At 37.8% G+C, this 20,368-nt stretch overlaps 1 protein-coding gene across 5 annotated transcripts in view; it reads right to left on the bottom strand.

The window, feature by feature from the left end:
• The window catches only part of ESR1 (estrogen receptor 1), a 456,202-nt gene that overhangs the window by 7,785 nt on the left and 428,049 nt on the right, over nt 1-20,368 (bottom strand). For all 5 annotated transcript variants that reach the window (XM_072643717.1, XM_072643720.1, XM_072643718.1 and 2 more), the window contains one exon: nt 3,775-3,958. In XM_072643717.1, the coding sequence (XP_072499818.1) occupies nt 3,775-3,958 (184 nt within the window). The remainder of the gene's footprint in view (nt 1-3,774; nt 3,959-20,368) is intronic.

Here is a 20,368-nt window from a genome sequence, read left to right as displayed (position 1 = left end):
TCACCAGAGTTAAAAATTTGTGCTGAAGATAACAGCCTTCCCCTTCCTTGCCTTCTGTGACCACGAGGGCATTCCCTCAGAATTAATAGAGACCTCAGAGATCATTTAGTCCAGTACTCTTCAGGCTGTTGAATACAGACATGGGAACTGTGGACCTGCAAATCATAACCTCATGGGCTAAGAAATGGAGGAGACTTCAGAAGCCATCTGGTCCAATCTCTCATTTTACAGTTGAAGAAGCATCCATCTGTATGATGAATACACATTAAAAAGCAAATATTCTGAGCCATACATGTCTAGCAAATATGTGTATCATTCTTTTTCAGATCTATTTAGATGCTATTTTGATTAAAAACAAAATGCAAATTCATTTCAAAACCTTCCTAACTTTATAGTTGCTTTTTGCCATTTCCTCAGTCAACAAATACTAATAATGCAGTTCTTATTATTGGAGGGCTATGAATTTTTTGATGTTAAAGAGGTGTCCTCATATTCAAAGTGGTTGGAGTCAATAGCAGTCACTTCTGCCATATCCCTAATAAGTGGTTTGCTTGAAAATCTCTAGTAAGGTGGAAGCTACTGCCTTCTGAGATGGCTTATTCCACTTTTCAATATTTCTACTTGTTAGGAATTGCAACATCAATCTGAAACCCATCTGCAATTTGCACCCACTGTAAGTATTCTTGTTCCCTGCGGACAAGTAGATAACTCTCGATAATCCCTCTTTCATGTGGTAATGACAACATGGCATGTGGCAACGCTTCAAGATAGCCATTTTGTCCCTTCTTAAGACTTCTTTAGGTTAATTATATCCATTTTTTCAACTTATCCTTAAATAATATTGGCTGTAATCTCACCTTCCTTGTTATCCTCCTTTGGATACACTCCACTTTGTCAATGGTCTTCCTAAAATGTGATTACCAGAACTAAACACATTACCTTAGATGTGGTGGTCTTTTCCAATAATAAGAACTGCATTATTAGTATTTGTTGACTGAGGAAATGGCAAAAAGCAACTATAAAGTTAGGAAGGTTTTGAAATGAATTTGCATTTTGTTTTTAATCAAAATAGCATCTAAATAGATCTGAAAAAGAATGATACACATATTTGCTAGACATGTATGGCTCAGAATATTTGCTTTTTAATGTGTATTCATCATACAGATGGATGCTTCTTCAACTGTAAAATGAGAGATTGGACCAGATGGCTTCTGAAGTCTCCTCCATTTCTTAGCCCATGAGGTTATGATTTGCAGGTCCACAGTTCCCATGTCTGTATTCAACAGCCTGAAGAGTACTGGACTAAATGATCTCTGAGGTCTCTATTAATTCTGAGGGAATGCCCTCATGGTCACAGAAGGCAAGGAAGGGGAAGGCTGTTATCTTCAGCACAAATTTTTAACTCTGGTGAAGTGGTTTTTGAACCACTCTGTTTAATCAGTAAAATGGGGAGATGCTTGCAGTAGCTTCCTTATATCATTGCTATGAAGAAATCATTTATGTAAGTGTGAGCTTATTATCATTGGTTACTTTCACCTCTTGGATTTCAGCTGACTCTCCCTTCTCTCAGAAATTCTTTGGGAACCAAAAGAGGTTCTTTCCCCATTGCACAGTAGAAAGCATTGGTGGTACATTGTACTTTTTCCTTAAGTCACAGGATTCAGGGTTAAAGTCAGGGTTCAAGTGAACTGTCATTTATTCAGTATTGATTATTTGAGCCCCTGCCATATGCAAAGCACTATGTTAGGCACGATGGAGCTTACAAAGATTGTTTGCAACACAGTCTCTGCCCTCAAGAAACTAACAATCTAATTATTATTAAGCATACTGAAAGTTTTCTTAATAATGTTTTCTCTCTTTCCTGGGACAGTCAAACAGACAAGTCATTGCCCCTTTTCTATAAAGTTTCTGGAAATGGGAGAAGAGGCTATGATTCTAGGATATTCTTCTCATGGTGATCCAACAATACATTTAAATTATTCTATCCAAATGAGTTTATCTCCCTTGTATCTCCATCACTGCTGAACTTTTCTAACTTTTTTCTAGAGTCTACAATGAACAATTAAAATGCCTTCCTTACTTCTGACTAGTTGCAATCTTCACTCAGTGCAGTTGGATCCCATTCATTCCTTGGGAACTATACAAAGAAGACTTTTGGATCAAAGGCTTAGAACAGGCTACTGCCAACTACTGATGTAGCTTTATTCTGATGACGTAGGGTTTCTGTCTGTCAATATCCATGTAATTGGAGTGACTAACCATTCTAGGACTTTCTGAAAGACAGCAGCCAAATGTAAGTAGTGAAAAGAGGAGAGAGGGGCAAATGTGTGTTCAAAGTCTAGGGAAGAGTATTCTCCCAAAAGTTGTGCAGATCAAGTGGGTCAGTTAATGGGTGTCTGACTAGCATCAGACTTGGCAGCTTTGTTGGCTGCCATATGCAGGATAAATCATCAAATATTTACTAAGTGCCTACTTTGTGACCAGCATGGTTCTTGGCACTAGAGATACAAAGACATAGATAAAACAATCTCTCCTATCTAGAAACTTTCATTCTATCACGAAAGATATATGCAAAAAAAGGAAAAGAAGGAAGGAAGGAAAGAAGGGAGGAAGGAAGGAAGGAAGGAAATGGAAAAATGGTGGTAAAGAAAGGTACTGATAACTGGTGGGATCAAAAAAAAAAGTTCTCCTGTAGAAAGTGATGCATAAGGAAGGAAATTAGATTGTATAAGGAAGAGGTGAGAAGGGAGTACATTTAAGAAAAGAGGAGTGTGTTGCAATCAATTCGTGCTGGAGAGTTCAGTGCTTAAAAAGGAGAAATATAGAATAAGTCTAGAAATTAAGGTTGGATCTAGGTTGTAAAGTACTTCAACTATTCAAAAAGGAGTTTTTATTTGACACACATTTTTATTTAATAACACATTATATTGCTTAGATAACTGGCCTTGGAATCAGGAAGACCTTGGCCCTAAGATGTGGGAGCTGTGTAACTATGAACAAGTCAATTAACTTCTCAGTGCCCAGGTAACTCTCCAAGACTTTAAAGTCACAGAAATGTTGAAAGGTACTGAGAGAGGGAGTTTCCTCACCTAGAGGCTCTTGTATCAATGAAATCACTGGTTTGGTCTTAAAGAAAAAGGGCACTTATTATCTACTTTAAGGTCTTCTAGTAACACTGTGTCTTGCATACATATAATTATTTGCATGTTTTCTTACCCATTAGGTCAATAAAAATCAATGAAAGTAATGGCACTTAATTGAGCTTTAATCTTTACAAAGTACTATTCAAATATTTCATTTTATCTTCACAACAGTTGTGAGGTAAGTGCTATTATTATCCTCATTGCACAGATGAAGAAATTAAGACAGACAAAGGCTATATGACTTACCCAGGGTCACACAGCCAGAGACTGGATTTTAAATGTGATGTTCTTTGACTGAAGGGAACATGTTTTTGTTTTTATTTTTATTTTTTGGATCTCCAGTGCTTAGCATAGTTGTTGGCCTATAATAAGCACTTAATAAGTGATCATTGAATGACTGACTTCAATACGATATTGGTTATGTTTCAATATGAAGGAATATATAGCTCAATAGGCTGCCTACAATCCAACTGCATGCAGCTCAGTATATGAGACCAGCAAAGACAAACCATAGGGAGAACAGTTTTCTCATGTTAGTAATGGCCTTTAGTCAAGGGAAAAACTGGAGGGAAGATCTAAGTTCTGCAACTAGTACCAAGGCAGTGAATTACAGCTCACTGAGGTGTCCTACCTCATGTGCCTGATATGGGAAAGGATCAGGAGGAGCTGAGCCAGGCGCCGGTGCTGTTGTTGCAAAGAGAGACCAGCTTTGGCCATCAGGTGAATCAAAGTATCTGTGATTTTATCCAGGACTCTGTGAATGTGGTCTTTTTCTTCCAGAGATTTCAAAGTACTGGAGAGAAAGGTGTACACTCCTATAAAAAGAAAAGAAAGAAATATCCAACAGAATGTGAGCTCTAGGGTTGGTTAAAGGCACTTACATCAAGGCTTTATTTAAAACTATATTCATTTCTTTTGCTTTTATATCACTTTCATTTTCAAATATATCGCTTGGTTCTTTTGGTTTGATTTCATTGGTGTGGATGCAATCACTCCATACCTTATTAGATTTAGAAGCAGAAGTGACCTTAATGCTCATCAAATTCAGCCTTATCATTTTAAAGATAAGGAAATAGAGGCTCAGAAAGAATAAATTACTGAAGATCATATAGCATCATTGGGATAAAGCTAAAAAGGAGCTTAGAGGCCATGGAGCCCAAGCCCCTCTATTTATACACAAGGAAACTGAGGCAAAGAGAGATGGAGTGACTTGCTCAGTCTAACTTGCCATATAGCTAACAAATGGCACAGATTATAAATTGCAGGTCTAGGATTCAAACCCAGGTCCTTTGCCTCCAGACCCAGCATACCATCCACAATACACTAATAGTCTTTTTCAGTTGCTATGTCTGGAAAAAAAATGTGTCAACGTTTTGGTGACTGAGCCTTTCTGTACTCAGCTAATAGCCCTATGATGGAATAAATACAGTTCATTGTTGGGCCTGTACTCAAAGTCATCTTTGCATTGACTGGACCAGTCGGAACTTATATTTGGTCTACATAATGTTCTGGAACCCAAGGACAGCTCCATTCCATGAGGCAGAATTACAATAAGACTTTAGTGGAGAGACCGAATATAGAATAATTAAATAGGCTAGGAATTGGATCTGTGATTTCATTGGCATAGTGAACTTCCAGGTATAGAAACTCTTTTGCTGCAACTTATCATCTTAGAGTGACTTGTGGTTAATGATTTGATCAGGGTCACCCAGCCAGTAAACGTCAGTAGTGGGACATACACTCTAGTTTTCTTGGCTTTTTATACTATGTGATACACTGCCTCTCAGAAAAAGTAAATATTCAAATATCAGTAGTAGATATTTCTATGTTTTAAGATTCTCCTTATTCTTTTTGTTAAGTTTTATTGAGGTGTTTTTCTTTTCATTACTCTCATTTACCAATGTCTTTCCATCCACCAAAAGAACCTTCCCTTGTAACAAATAAATACAGTCAAGGAAAATAAATCAGTGTGCTAACCATATCTGAAAGAGTAGACCTCATCCTACACCTATAATCCGTCACCTCTCTACCATGATATGGGAAACATGCTTCTCCATCAGTCCTCTGAAATCATGATTGATACCCTAGTTGATCAGAATCCTGGTTTTTCCTTTTGAAATAAAAAATATCTATTAGATACTCTCAGAGAAACCTAGAAAGACTTATATGAACTGATGTAAAGTGAAATATACTGTGCACAAAGTAACAGCAAAATTGTAAGATGATCAGCTGTGAATTACTTAGTTACTCTTAGAAATACAATGCTCCAAGCTCTGAAGGACTTACGATGAAAAATGCTATGTATCCCCAGACAAAGAACTGATGGTATTTGAATACAGACTGAAGCATACTTTTTAAAAATTTTCTTTATTTTTCTTAACTTTTTTTTTGTGGTCTATGTTTCCTTTCACAGCATGACTATTACAGAAGTATTTTGCATGACTACACATGTACAACCTATACCAAACTGCTTGCCTTCTCAATAGGGGTGGGGAGGGAGGAAGAAAGAGAATTTGGAGTTTTAAAAAGTTTTAAAAATTTTAAAAATAAATGTTAAAGTTGTTTTTACATGTAGCCAGGGAAAAATAAAATGCTAAATTATTTTTTAAAATCTTTTTTTTAAATTCAGTTACATTTTATGTGCAAATGAAGATTTGCCTTCTCTTCCTCTCATCCCTCCCTCAAATGAGAAGGTATCTTAAAATTTTCAAAGAGTTTTGAAGTATCTCATTTGGGAAGGGGAAACAAAGTAGGCAGTGGTATTTCAACACTTACCCCATGCACAGAAGCAGCAAGATATGAAAATGAAGATTTCTATAGAAAATCCCAACAAGGGAATATAAATATTCCTCATTATACTAGAAATCCCAAAGATTGAAGCAGGGTTCCTTTGGTGAACCATATACCTTAAGACTATAAAGACCATACAGGTCATATGCTATCTAGTAGACATGTAGGAAGCTGCTAAGGAAGATAGAAAGTCATCTGTTGAGAACAGGGTAGATGTAGCAGGAAAGCTCATAGAAGCCCTGCTTGAACTAGTCCATTCTACTTAGTGGCTCTTATTTCTTATCATACCCCAGCACACACCCTCTACTCCAGCCAATAAATTCTCCTTATTCTCTTCCTCCCCCAAAACTTGCATAGGTTCAAACTATTTGGCTTGCAGAAAAAGATTTGCTATTGGAATTTGTCAAAACATACCAATGTTTTGACAGTCCTTTCAAGTGACCACTTGAGCCCTATACCCTCCACAATGGATTCTGAATTTATGACACATCATTGCCTACCCCAGAAGGTAATTTTTGGGGGGAGGTGAAAGGGATAGGGGGTGTATTTCCTGTTACATGGAACCACACTGATTCCTTATAAATAAGCTACAATTTCAAGTCAGTAGGAAGCCAAGATGCTATGACTCCCTAAATGGTCTCATGGGGCTGCTTCCTTGTTAGGATTTCAAAGCCTTGCAAAGACTACTTGGATGATAGTTGGGCCTGTGAACCCCACAGGATGTCTAATATATCTAACATATACATTGTATTTGATGTAGGGAAGGATGTCGGGAAACATTTATGTTTCTCTCCAAAGTATGAGTCTCAAGGAATCTACTTTCCTCCTTTTTTAATCAAGTGTTCAATCAGCAAACATTTATTGGGTACCTGTTTTATAACGGGCATTCACTCTCTTGCCTCCTCTACCTCTTGTTTTATAACTGCAGTTGGGTTGAGTTATTATGGTCACACTGCACATAACTTGTAAGTCAGGAAGAAGGAAAAAGCAATACCTACTCTCTAGAGAGGAGTCCATAGTAAATACAGTACAATTACTTAAAATGAAAAATGACCTTGAAAAAAATATTTCAGCAACTACCACATGCACAATGAAGATCTCTAAGGTCAATAGAATGATATCACCTTTGAATTATAGGATCATTAATTTAGAACTGGAAAAGACCTTAGGGGTCAACTAGGACAGAAGTGTCAACATCACTATCTGTGGGCCATGTGACAGCAAAACTCTCAATGGCTTCAAACCAGATTAAAAGGTAAATAAAAACGCAATAAAACAAAGATAACGTTAATTTGTGGTTTTCTAAATCAGTATGTAGCCTCCCACAAGGATTAATTTCTATTTGAATTTGACACCACTGATCTAGTTGTCTTGCATCCATATTCTATGTCTGAAAATTTATGACTCAATGGACCATAGCATATCAGGCCCTTCTCTCCTCTACTATCTCTCTAAATCTGTCCAGGTTCATGTTTGTGGTTTCCCATGACACCATCTATCCATTTCATCTGTTGCTGTCTTTTTTTCCTTTTGTCTTCAATCTTCCTGAGCATCAAGGTCTTTTCTAATAAGTCGTGTGTCTTCTGATTATGTGGCCAAACTATCTAACTTTCAGCTTCAGTAGTTGACCTTCCAGCGAACAACAGGAATTAATTTCTTTTTAAGTATTGACTGAATATATTTCCTTGCTATCCAAGGGATGCCCAAGAGTCTTCTTCAGCACCACAATTCAAAAGCATTGATTCTGTGGCACTCAACTTTCCCTGTAGTCCAATTCACAGCCATACATTGCTCCTGGAAGAACCACAGCTCTGACTCTATGGAACTTTGTTGGCAAGATGATATTTCTGCTTTTTAGTATGCTGTCCAAATTTCTCATAGCCTTCCTTCTAAGAAGTGAGCATCTTTTAATTAATGGATGAATTTAATTCAAGTGATCATTACATATACCCCTGTAGACAAGTAATAGATAAGAATCCCTCAGAAGAAATGTAGTATTCTCACTGCCAATAAAAATGCAAAAAAAAAGCAGTACTGTAGTATAATCTCAAAAATGACAGAATGATACCTGTTTGAATCCAAGGCAAACTGTTAAACATTACTCTCTTGTTGGGGTGTAAGCTCAGTTTTCACGTGGACAGTCTCAGGCAGGTAAAAGTGAGGACTTCTAAACCTCAGAGTTCTCACGAGGCCCCCCAGGGAACAGCTGGGAATCGAGGCGTGAAACAGGGGCTATCTTGTGTATTTCCACCTCTTCTCAGTGGGAAACTTGCTGGGGAAAGCATCCCACCCTTGAGATTGGTCCATGGTCTGAGCACACCAGTTGTTAATCAGCTAGGGGCTGAGAGCACGCTCGGTATTCACGTGCAAACTATGCAGCGGGAGAGCTTAAGTAGGGACAGGAAAGCCTGAAGGCCCTCTTCTTGCTGCAGGGCCCTTAGAGGGAAGAGCGTCCCTCCCCTCTTCTGCTCCCATCCTCTTGCTGTATGATCCTTGCCCCTTGGGAGGAGGAGGATTCTTCTCTCCTGGGGAAGAACTCACCCTGCATATAGATACGTAACTAAGACCCTGAATAAAGCCTAACCCTTGTTCGACTCTGGAAAGTCTCTTCTCTCAATATGTTTATCTGGCTGATCACAGAAGACCTGTGAAAGGTAAGAAGAATCGGGTAGCTCATCGGCCTCTAGGCCGAACACTCTCTAACCTTTGATACCAAAGAAGTCAAAGTTGATCAGTTCTGTGAAGACCTACAACAACTCTAGAAATAACACCAAAAAGACATCACATTCATTACATAGAGGATTACAATGCTAACACAGGAAATCAAAAGATAATTAAATAACAGGAAAGTGTGACTTTAGAATACAAAATGAAACAGGGCAGAGACTAATAAAGTTTGTAGAGATAATTTGCTGGCCAGAGCAAACACTCTTTTTTCAACAGCCCAGAAGGCAACTCTCCATGTGAACCTCACTAGATGGTCAGTATAAAAGTCAGATTGATTATATACAAAGCTCCATATGGTCAGTCGGAACAAGAGCTGGAGCTGACTGTGGCTCAGATCATAAGCTTCTTATTGCAAAATTCAGACTTAAATTGAAGAAAGTATGGAAAGACAGTATAGGTATCACTGATCTGGTAAAACCCTTCATTTTACAAATGAAGAAACTGAGGACAAGAGAGGTCTAGTGATTTGCCTTAGGTCACACAGGTGGGAAGTGACAAAACCAGGGTTAGAATGTATGTCCTGTGACTTGGAGTAAGTGCAGTGCTCCAAGATTAATATGCTTTCCACTTAGTGCACAAAGGTCCTATAATCTAAAATAAAAATATCTGATATTTATACAGTGAATTGTACATACGTTATCTGATTTGAGTCATGTAACAACCCTGGGAGGTACACCAGCTGTTGTTACTATATTCATTTTACAAATGAGAAAACTGAGGCTCCAAAAAATTAAATCTTCTGTCCAGGGTCACAAGGTTAGTGGAAAGAGCAGGAGAGAAAGAGATAGATATAGAGAAAGATGCATATAGAGAGAAATACAGATGTAGAGATAGATAAAAATAGATATCGATATACTGACATATGTATTGTGCATATGAATATAGATACATGTATGTATAGATCAATATATACACATACACATATATGGATGCATATACATATGATACACGTGCATATACATTGCCAGGCCTAGAGGCCTGAGGGCTACCCGAGTCTTCCCTTACCTCTATCAGAGGTCTTCGGTTGGCCAAACCGGATGCTCGTATGAGAGAAAGGACGTTCCAGAGTCGAACAAGGGTTGAGCTTTATTTCAGGGTCTAGTTACAAGTGCAGGAGAATTCTTCCTTAGGAGGGAGCGAAGAATCTCCCAAGGAGGCAAAGATCTTACAATAAGAGATTGGAAGTAGAAGTATAAGCGGGGAGAGAGGGGGAGGGGAGAGAGGAGAGAGGAAAAGCAGAGCCTTGTTGTCCTCACCGCTCCGCGCCCCTCCGCCCAAGAGAACTTTCAGGCTTTCCTGATCCTACTTAAACTCTTCAGCGGCATAGTTTGCATCTGAATACCGTGCTGTTAGATAACAATAGTGTGCCCAGATCCGGGACAATCTCGAGGGTGGGGAGAGCTCTCTCCCATCACGTTTCTCACGGGAAGAGGCGGAAATACACGAGATAGCTCGGTTCACCTCGATTCCCAGTTGTTTCCTGGGGGGTCTCGTGAGAACTCTAAGATTTAGAAGTTCCCACCTTTACCCGCCTGAGACTGTTCACCTGGAATTGAGCTTCCATCCCCAGCAATACATATGCATATATACCTGTATATTCATTTACAGATATGTAAAAGCATGTGCATGCTTATATAGAGTTGATTATATGTGTGCATATGTATATGTGTGCACATAAATATACACATGCATATACATGGCAAAATTTTAATTCAAGTCTTTCTGCCTCCAAGTCCAGCAGTCCATCCACTATGCACATCACTTATATCAAATCTATAATGAGTAAGTACTTAGTAGGTATTGGGAAACAAAGGAATTGACTAGATCTTTCTGATTCAGTTTATAGATAAAGAGTTTTGATAAGATTTAGCCTACTGATAAAAAAAAAAAATTAAAAATAGGTCCATGCTCAGTGATCATTCCCTAGCCCATTACATACATGTGATGACCAAAACAACCTTGGAAGTAACTTTTCCCATCCCTAATGAGCTCTTTCCTCTCTTCCTTTTCAAACTGCCAAACCTTTCATATCCACATCCATCTCTGCTTTCTTCCTTGCAATCTCCTGTGCCAAAGCAAACCCTTCCACTCATATTTAAATCCCCCTAAAACTTGTCCTGTCCACAACCTGTTTGATTACCATGATTTGGTTGAAGAAAAATGATCCCCTAACTACATTACCACCACCTGTCCCCTCAACCTCATTCCTTCCCACCTTCTTGCTCATGTTCTTTCTATTTCCCCCTTTTTCTCATGCATCTTCAATTTTTTCCACTTAACTGGCTGCACCTTGTTGGTTACAAATGTGCACGTCTCCCCATTCTAAAACAATAGCCCAGTGCCTAGCACTTAATAAATGCCTTTGAAGTGAATTGTGGATGGATACTTGGGAACAAGGGACATAGGGAGGATGAGCAGTCTGGAATTTTTCCACCTCCAAGCAACAGAGTGGAGGTGTAGGTGAACTCTTGGATATCTGTTAACCTTCTTTGGTGAGCTTCCCCAGAAGTGACAAGGAATTCCAGACAGGGTTTCCTGGGAGTGGGACCTGTGGTGCTGGAATCAGTAGCACCCTTTTTTAGCCTGTAGGCAAGGACTGTCCTTGAGGACAACCATCATAATAAACTCTCACTCCTTTTATAATGCTTAACTTAGCTTCAAACCTTTTCCCTTGCATTCTGCTCTATTATACTCAAGTCAGGAAGAGGAAACACTTACAAACATGGGAGAAGAGAATGCACATAGACCAGATTTCTTCTCTTCTCTCCCTCCACACTCAGGCCACACTTAGGGATGCCTGGTTTGGGTGAAATCTCTAGGTATGTTGCCAGAATTTTCTCCTCTCAGTGGAGGGTACTAGCCCTTTCCCATCCTTTGCATGAGACTAGGTCTCACTCAGTATCAGTATGATTGGGGGGAAAGGTCTTCCTGTGTTGATAGAAAGGGATAGGCAGATGGGGAGAAAAGAGTATCAGGGAGGGACATGACCTAACCATGTTTGACCTAAGTAGTACCTAGTTAACAAGAATAATTTACTAAAATAGGACTCTCTATTCCTATAATTGCTGCCTTTCACATTTAAATTCTTAGAAAAAGTCTACATTCTCTCCTTCCATTTCTTCTCCTCTCCCTTGCTCCTCAACCCTTTGCAGTTCAACTTCCAACTTCACCACTTAACTGAAACTGCCCTCTCCAAGAGTACCAAAGGCAATACTGTGAAATCTCATAACTTTTTTTTCTAAGTTTACATCCTTCTTAGCCTCTCTGAAACTTTTAACACTGTTGAGGGATTTCTTTTTGGAGGATGAATTGGAACGGGGAGAAACGAGGCATGGAGAGCACTTAGAAGATTATTGCAATAGTCAAAGTGGACTAAAAAAACTGAGAGGTGATAAGGGTTTGAACCAAGATGGTGGCTATGTGAATAGACAAAAAGAGTGGATATGAAATGATGTTATAGCATTAGCAATGACAGCAACTGATTGGATATGTAGAGTGAGAAAAGTAAGGAGTTGAGACTAAAGCCAAGGATGAGAACCCGGATGGTTGGAAGGATGACTACCCTCAATAGAAATAAATAAGTTTGGAAGAGGGTAAGGCTTGTTGCGAAAGGGAACATGATCTATTTCAGAAATGTTGAGTTTGAGATACCTACAGGACATCCATTTTGAAATGTACAGTAATATTACCAGTAGGCAACTGGTAATACATGACTGGAGTACAGAAGAGAGTTTTTGACTGGATATTTAGATCTGGAAGTCATTTGAAGAGAAATTATAATTAAGTTCACAGGAGCCAATAAGGTGACTGAGAGAAAATGGAGAGGGATAAGAGAAAAGGGCAAAGGATAGGGCTTTGTGGTATGCCTATAGTTGGAATATGATATGGATGATGAACTAGTAAAGAGACTGAAGCAACATCAGCAAGAAAGAACTAAAAGAGAACAACATCATCATGAAAAGCCAGAGATGAGACAGTATCCATACAGAGATGGAGATTAATGGTATAGTCAAGAAGGCTATTGGATTTGACAAGTAGAAGATGACTGGTAACTCTGGAGAGAACAGTTTTTAACTGAGTGATGATGTGTTCAGAAGCCAAATTACAAAAGATTGGGAAGTGGATAAGAGGAAAAGAAGTGGAGACAATGTTTGCAAGTAGCATTTTTCCAGGAGTTTGGATATGAAAGGGAGAAGAAAATTAGGGTGATAATTTGAGGGAATGGTAGGATCTAATGAGGCTAGATATAATCCCTGCTGATTATTATATCCATTTTACAGATGAGAAAACTAAGGCTCAGAGATGTTATGACTTGCCCTTGGTCATACAACTAATTAATGTTTAAGATGAGATTAAAATTCAGGTCTTCCTTACTCTAACATCAGCACTCTATCCATAATACCACACTGACTTTCTCCACTCCTGTCATACACTAGGAGGAGTCTCACTTACTTATTTATCTATCTATTTATTTTCACATGATATAGCAGTCATGATATTATTAGTTCTTTGAAGTCAGGATCTGTATAAATTTTTTACCTTTGTATTCCATTTTTCAACTTTGTACCCAACATAGTCTATTAATCTCAGAGCTGGTGTTTGATATAAGTTTTGTTGAACTGAGTTTTACAGGTGAGAAGTCTGAGACTCAGAGGTAAAAGTAGTTTGCCAAATGATAGCTAGATAGTGAAAAAAAATAAAATTTTAACTCAGTCCAGGGCTGTTTTACTCCCCAAAAATTGCTTGGAACCTGTTGAAAGTGGTTCCTTCTATTTGTTTACCCTTAATCTCATTGCTCTGTAACCCATGGTACTGACTTGAACATTCTGAGTGCTAACATTTCATAATGCTTCCTTTCAATGGAAGTGTAAGATTTGGCACTGCTTTTTCTGACACTGGAGTTTTCTCTTGCTCAGATGAGCCTTGTGTTTCCCTGGCCACAGAGCCTAGTCTGCTTCTCTGTTGGTTTCTTTGTCTATCCCTCCCTCCCTCCATCTATCCATTCATTCATTCATTTATGTTTCCATCCATCTATGGATTTACTGATGTATGTCAATAGTATGTTTACTATCTACCTATCCATTTGTCTTTTTATATTTATTTTAAACTGATGGTGTTTAAGGAATAGCCTCTGCATTTTGGAAAAATAGTTTTTCTTCAATGACTCATCAAATTCAGACATTCCCATAAAAAAAAGCTCATTTTTGTTGTCACACAGTCTGATACAAGTATGCCTTCTCTATCCCACAAGGTCATCATGAAGGTCAAAAGATAATATATATAAAGTGTTTTGCAACCTTAAATACTATAAAAATATTAGTTGAGATTATTATTATCAACTTCTTCTTATCAGAAGACATTTCCATACTTCATAAATATACTTATAATAAAATCTCCCTTCTTTTCTCTTGTTGAAAACAGCCATCACATTTTTTAGCTGTCTGGCAAAAAAAGCTAACCAGTTGTACCCGTCTGCCACACTCAATACCACAGAGCCATTTTAGAGAAACAATCAAAACATCCAAATTCCCAGAATGCTACAGGTACTCTGTCTGCCAGTGCTAATGAACAAAAGCAAAACAGGCTTCTGGCAATTTCCATGCTTCAGATGTTTCACCTTCCCTGGACCTTTACACCGTTATTCCCCCTAGCACCAATGCCAGCCCTTAGACAGTGAGCACCTTAAGAAATATTCAAACAACAAAACCAGTTTTGGCAGCTTAGAAGGCTGCTCAAGTTCTAAAGCAGGAGAGAAAAAAATCTGCATGTCATTATACACTTTTGAAGTATTGCTGACATGCCTGAGCTTTGACATATTTTGAGTATCGCAGCCAAAGTGGAGAGATTTAGAAACAATCTATTAGTTCTAGAGGACAAGGTCCAGTGGTGGACATTAACATAGAGTGAAACTACATTGACCTCCCAAATGGAAATGATCCCAGTCTCTTGCTTTCTCTCTCCTTTCTGAACCGTTAAAGAGAGTAGAATTGTTACTGAAAGTCTAAATGCATACAGGGGTGGATGGAATGTGTATATTGCACTTGGATAGTGGGAAGTTTATGCAACTGATAAAAGTACTTAACTACTCTCCATAAATTCCTACTCTGATTCCTATTGTTGATATGGAGGTGACCCTAATTAGATTCTCAAAGGTTACGGCAGCATAGGCTCTGGCAAGGTCTTCTAAACTACCATAGCATGATTATAGCATTGAATTGAATTTGTTGTATGAAGCCCAACCAAGCTAAATTTGGAGAGAATCATCCATAAGTAGTTTGGTAATTAGGTTGTTATTTTTTTCTGGCTATGGTAATCTATTAAACAATGAAAGAAAAAAGTCTTCCAATGACCTCTTTCTACTTCCCAGAGTCACAGAATCTCAGAATTGTTAGTGACCTTAGAGATCATCTGGTCCAAGCAATACCTAAGCAAGAATCTTTTCTATAAAACACCTAGCAAGTGGTTGTCTAGGCTTTTGGAAGACTTCTAGTGATGGATAACTACTCATTAACATCCAAGGTCACCAGTTTCACTTTTCCATCACCATAAATATTAGAAAGAAGTTTTCTTTACATCAAATCTAATTCTACCACTCTGCAACTCCCAACTTTTCCTCCTAGTACTATCCTCTGGGACCAAAGAGTACAAATCCAATCCCCTTTTCATATAACACCTCATCAAATACTTGAAACAAGCTTTCACGCCCCTGAGTATTCTCTTTCCTAGTTCAGACATCACCAAGTTCTTCAAACAATCCTTGTATATAAGATGTATATAATGTGAACTTAAGGCTCTTTGCCATCCAGATCACCTTTCTCTGACTCTCATCAGCTTTTCAGTGTCCTTCCTGAAATGCAGTTATCAGAATGGAACATAATGGTTCAGATGTGGGCTGACCAGACCCTTCCTAGTTGGTACATTATATGTCTTTTAATTCTGTTTAAAATTACACAAGCTTGTTTGCGTTGAGTTATCACATTCTTTTCTTATTTTGAGCTTGCCATCCACTGCTACCACAAGATCAACTCCTGTCTAGCAATATCTCCCAATCTCATTCTTGTAAAGCTGACTTGTTGAACCCAAGTATAATCCCTTACATTTAGTCCTATTCAAATTAATTTTAGAATTATAGCCTTGGATCTGGAAGACATCTCCAAGACCATCTAGCCCAAATCCCTTATTTTACAAATAAAGAAAATTAGACCACAGAGCATGGGCAGTTGGCTCAATAGTCAGATTGGCCCAACATCTGAAATCATCAAGAATTTTTAAAATCCTAATTCTCTCATTTAACATTTTAGCCATCTTTCTTAGCTTTGTGCCACCTAGAAATCTGATAAACATGTTACCTATCCCTTTATCTAAATCACTGTTTCTACTAGAAACCTTTCTCCAAGATGACTGAACCACCAGTGATTTTTTCTTGGGCCAAGCTCTTCAAGTAGTTCAGAATCTAACTAACTCTGTCACTAACTAGACTACTTCTCTCTACCTTACAAAAAAAATAATATGATAGCCATCTAGGCAAACATCTCCAGTCCTCTAAACTATGGTACTCAACAAAAGATCTGCCACAAAAGAAAATGAGGTTAGTCTGTCACTGACTCAGAGCCAGTGGTAGAGTGGAGGGAAAGAAGTCAGTGGGCACAAAAAATCATACAGATCAATGAATATTAACTTCCTATTTGGTACATCCAATGTAACACTCTTTCCAAAGACAAAAGAAATGAAATATTAATGGAGCAATTGAACCACATCAATGTGAACATTCTTATGACAAATGAAACCAGGAAACAAAAGGAAGTTTTACAAAAGTAGAAGGATGACTAATAGATTCTTCACTAAGAGACTAAACAAAGGAGCTGGTAGTAATTGTTTTGTGGCATACATTAGGTCAAAATGTTTCCATATTTCACAGGGGACTGGTCACCTCATCTTACAATGTACGTGATGAGTATAAATAAAAAGACTGAGGATCTCTGTGGCTTATGTCAATTTCTGTTGCAGAAGATAAACAGACAAAGCACTTCTATGAAGAATTTGATAAAGTTGTCTAAATTAAAACGGATACACAGTGATTCTGACATTCTAAGGTGGGCACAGGGAAGGGTGGCAGAAAGTGTGTTGAACAATATAATGCAGGTATTAGAAATGAAAGAGGTAAAGCCCTTAACAATCTGGCTTCAACCTTCATTTCCAGATTTATTCAACATTCTTTCTATTAAGTCACTCTATGTTTCACCCAAATTAGCCTCTTTTATAATACAATATAATATTATACTATGTTATATTTTATCTGCCTCATATACAACATTACGTATCCCATTTCTGAACTTTTACACAGGTCTGTCCCCCAGTCTTGTAATTCAATTCCTCTCCTCCTGAACCTCTTACAATCTTCAGTTGCCTCCAGAGCTCAGCACCAGTGTTAGCTCCCTCAACAGCCTATCCTGATCCTTCTGTTGTTAGTGTGTTCCTCCCACCAAATTCTCCTTGTATTTATTTTAAATACACTTCATATTGGTGTGTGTGTGTGTGTTTCTTCTGAAATAATGCACACTCCTTACATGCAGGAACTAAGTCCTTTCCTCTCCCTCCCCTCCCCTTCCTCTCCTCCTCTTCCCTTCTGTCCTTTTTCTTTTCCTTTCCTTTCCTTTCTTTTCCTTTCCTTTCCTTTCCTTTTTTAAAAATCTCCAGCACCTAGAACAGTGACTGGCACAGTGTCTAATAAATGCTTATTGATTTATTACAGACCATACCAAAACTTCATGCTCTACATATTAAAAAAAAAATTTTCAGAAATAGTTGGAAAGTTCTGACCATAACAACCATCAAATCACATCACCCTCACCTCGCCCTGCACCAACCCACACACACATGCACACACATGGAACTGACCTTCCTTTACGACTTAGGAAGCAACTGGTTCCTAATGTGAAAGTCACATCAGAATTAGCTACCATGTACAGTCAGACTAGTGATGCTAGTTAATGAACAAAAGTAAAAATCAATGTCAAATAAGATGAATAAAACTAAGAAAAGCACACTATCTACAATGGCAAGAGCATCAACTCATGGTGAGAAAAGGTAAGTAGAAAAAGTATATATAGATATATATCTAATGACCCAAAATTCTTTGTGTAGTTTTAAGCTTTGAGATTTGAATTGTGTTTGTACTTATTTAATTTTATGAATTTTGAAGAACCTATTTTTAATTTTAACAATACAGGGCACACTAGTAATATTAATTGTGTATGTGCCAGTTTCTAGATTACACTTTCTCAGACCAATGGATTGGTGGAGGAGGTCCTTTGCTTGGCTAGCTCAGTTGACTCATCTATTTTGATTAGACTTTTTCTAGTGGAGTCATGTGAACATTGTTGTGGATGTATCAAAATCACATTCTTGGGATAATCTGAAGGCTAGGATTCACAAATGCAATTTTTTCAATCACTGAGTAGCAGCTGATGAAAAATTTTACAAAGTTCAAAAACTGACGAGAGAGGGATGTAATAATATAAAATGTTTATATTTAACTTTTAATAAGAAAGTAATATTTTAATATTAAATAATTAACCTTTCAAAAATTGTTTTTGTAAATTTGTGGCATTTACACTTCAGCAGTTATTAAAATATAAGACTGTATTAAGACTTTTGGGACACCCTGTACAATAATTCTGATTTTCATTATTTCTCATGGAAGATTAATGCATGTGAGAAGTGTCAGTAATTGCTGTTGTTCAGTCTTTTTCAGTTGTGTCCAGCTCTTCAGGACCCCATATGAGGTTTTCTTGGCAAAGGTAGAAGAGTGGTTTGCATTTCCTTCTCTCAGGTCATTTTACACATAAGGAAACTGAGACAAACAGGGTTAAGTGACTTGTCCGGGATCTGAAGTATCTGAAGATGGATTTGAACTTGGAAAAATGAGTCTTTCTGACTCCAATGCTAGAATGAGGCACTTAGCTGTCCCTAACTGGTATCACTCACACCGGAGTTCAAATCCCACCTCAAATACTTATTAGCTTTGTGACCTTGGGAAAGTTATTCATCCTGTCAGAACTTTAGTTTCCCTATCTTCACTTGTACTACTTACCTCATTGGCTGTGAGGTGTTTGCAAACTTTACAGTTCTATGCAAATGTGAGTTATTAGTATGTGAAGAAGCCAAGAAAATAAGCATCCCAAAAGAATACAGAAAAATCCTCAGCCAGCAAACACTAGTTTTTGCCAAGTTTAGAAACAACCAACAGCAGTATTAATTTAGAACACAAAATCATTTGTAAAATGCCATGGAGAAGGATGGCATAAGATTAAAGCATCACCAGTAAAAAAAAAAAACAGAAATCAGTAAGAAGGAACAGGAAGGAAAGAGACCAAAAAGAATGGGGGAAAAAATCTCAGATATTATAAAGCAAGAAAAAGGATACCAGTAACTATCATCCCACACACTTTCTCATCTTTAAGACAGTTATATATACATATTATATATGCACATACACATATATGTATACACACACAAATGTGTGTGTGTGTATATGAATGAGCTGGTTGAGTGTTGCTGAAATATTTTTCCCCTCTTTTTAAAAAATTCTTTATTATAAGAAATTGCTTGCTGGTTAGGGGAGGACTTCAATAAAAGCTCTGAAATTATATATATATATATATATGTATATCTATAGTATATGTACATATGTGTGAATACGTATATCAAAGTTATCATTGGTGAAAATTGGAGAAGGGAACAGGCAGGTTTTTGCCAATGGTTTCCTCAAAAGAAACTCCAAACAGTTAAGAGAATGGTTTCAAGAGGCAAAATCCTGCTGTTTTTTGTTTATTGATTAAATAAATAAAGAAGCATTTGACTCAATAGAGCAAAGCCAAGTCTTCATAGACTCTCTTCTAATAAATCACTTTTCATGAATATACAACTCCATAAGATTCCTTGAGAAATGCAACCAGAGAAATAATTCTGTTCATTGAAACTCTGATTACTGTTACTAAGCAATGAATAAAACAGCAAGATGTGCTCATAAAAGATTTTTAGCCACAGTCTAGAAGAATGCCCTGTGCAGGATTGGGGTTTTTGTGCCATGGGTGTCTACTTTAATTAAGGGGCATTCCTCAACCAAAGGGGCATTTCACATGCTCACCAGGTAAGAAGCCTGTAGCTCCTACCTGAGGCAGGGAGGAGATAAGAGGAATGCATTGGCGCTAATTCTATTAGTAATGATGTCTGAGAACTTTGAATTAGAAAGATGAGGAAACAAAGTCTTATCACTTCCTTAAAGGTACTTTTTCCTTTTCTGGTAGGCAGAAGCCCTAAAGTAAATTAAAGAAAGAGCTAAAAATGTGTTTCTAGGTATATGGCTCAGACAGTCTCATTCTAAGAAATACTGACCAAGGGCAAGAGGAAGTAAAGGAGATGCATCTTTAGCTTGACAAAAGCTAAGGAACTAGAGTAAGCACTAAGGAGCAGCTGGAGAGAAAAATTGATGGAGCCATATTTCTTCTTCCCTGAAGCCAAGTAGTTTATCATTCCAGCATTAAGTTGGGAAGGACTTTCCATGCATGCTCCTCTGAAAAAGCTTTCACATACTATTAAAACAACCCTGTCACCCTCTTTCTTGACATTAGATATCATCTTATCTGACAGAAATTGGGGGCCTACATTTTTTCCCTCTGTAGTCCCTCTGTAGTACACTAATATTG

Source organism: Notamacropus eugenii, chromosome 2 (genome assembly GCF_028372415.1).
Source record: "Notamacropus eugenii isolate mMacEug1 chromosome 2, mMacEug1.pri_v2, whole genome shotgun sequence".
NCBI lineage: Eukaryota > Metazoa > Chordata > Mammalia > Diprotodontia > Macropodidae > Notamacropus > Notamacropus eugenii.
This window is presented reverse-complemented; position numbering and strand designations above follow the sequence as displayed.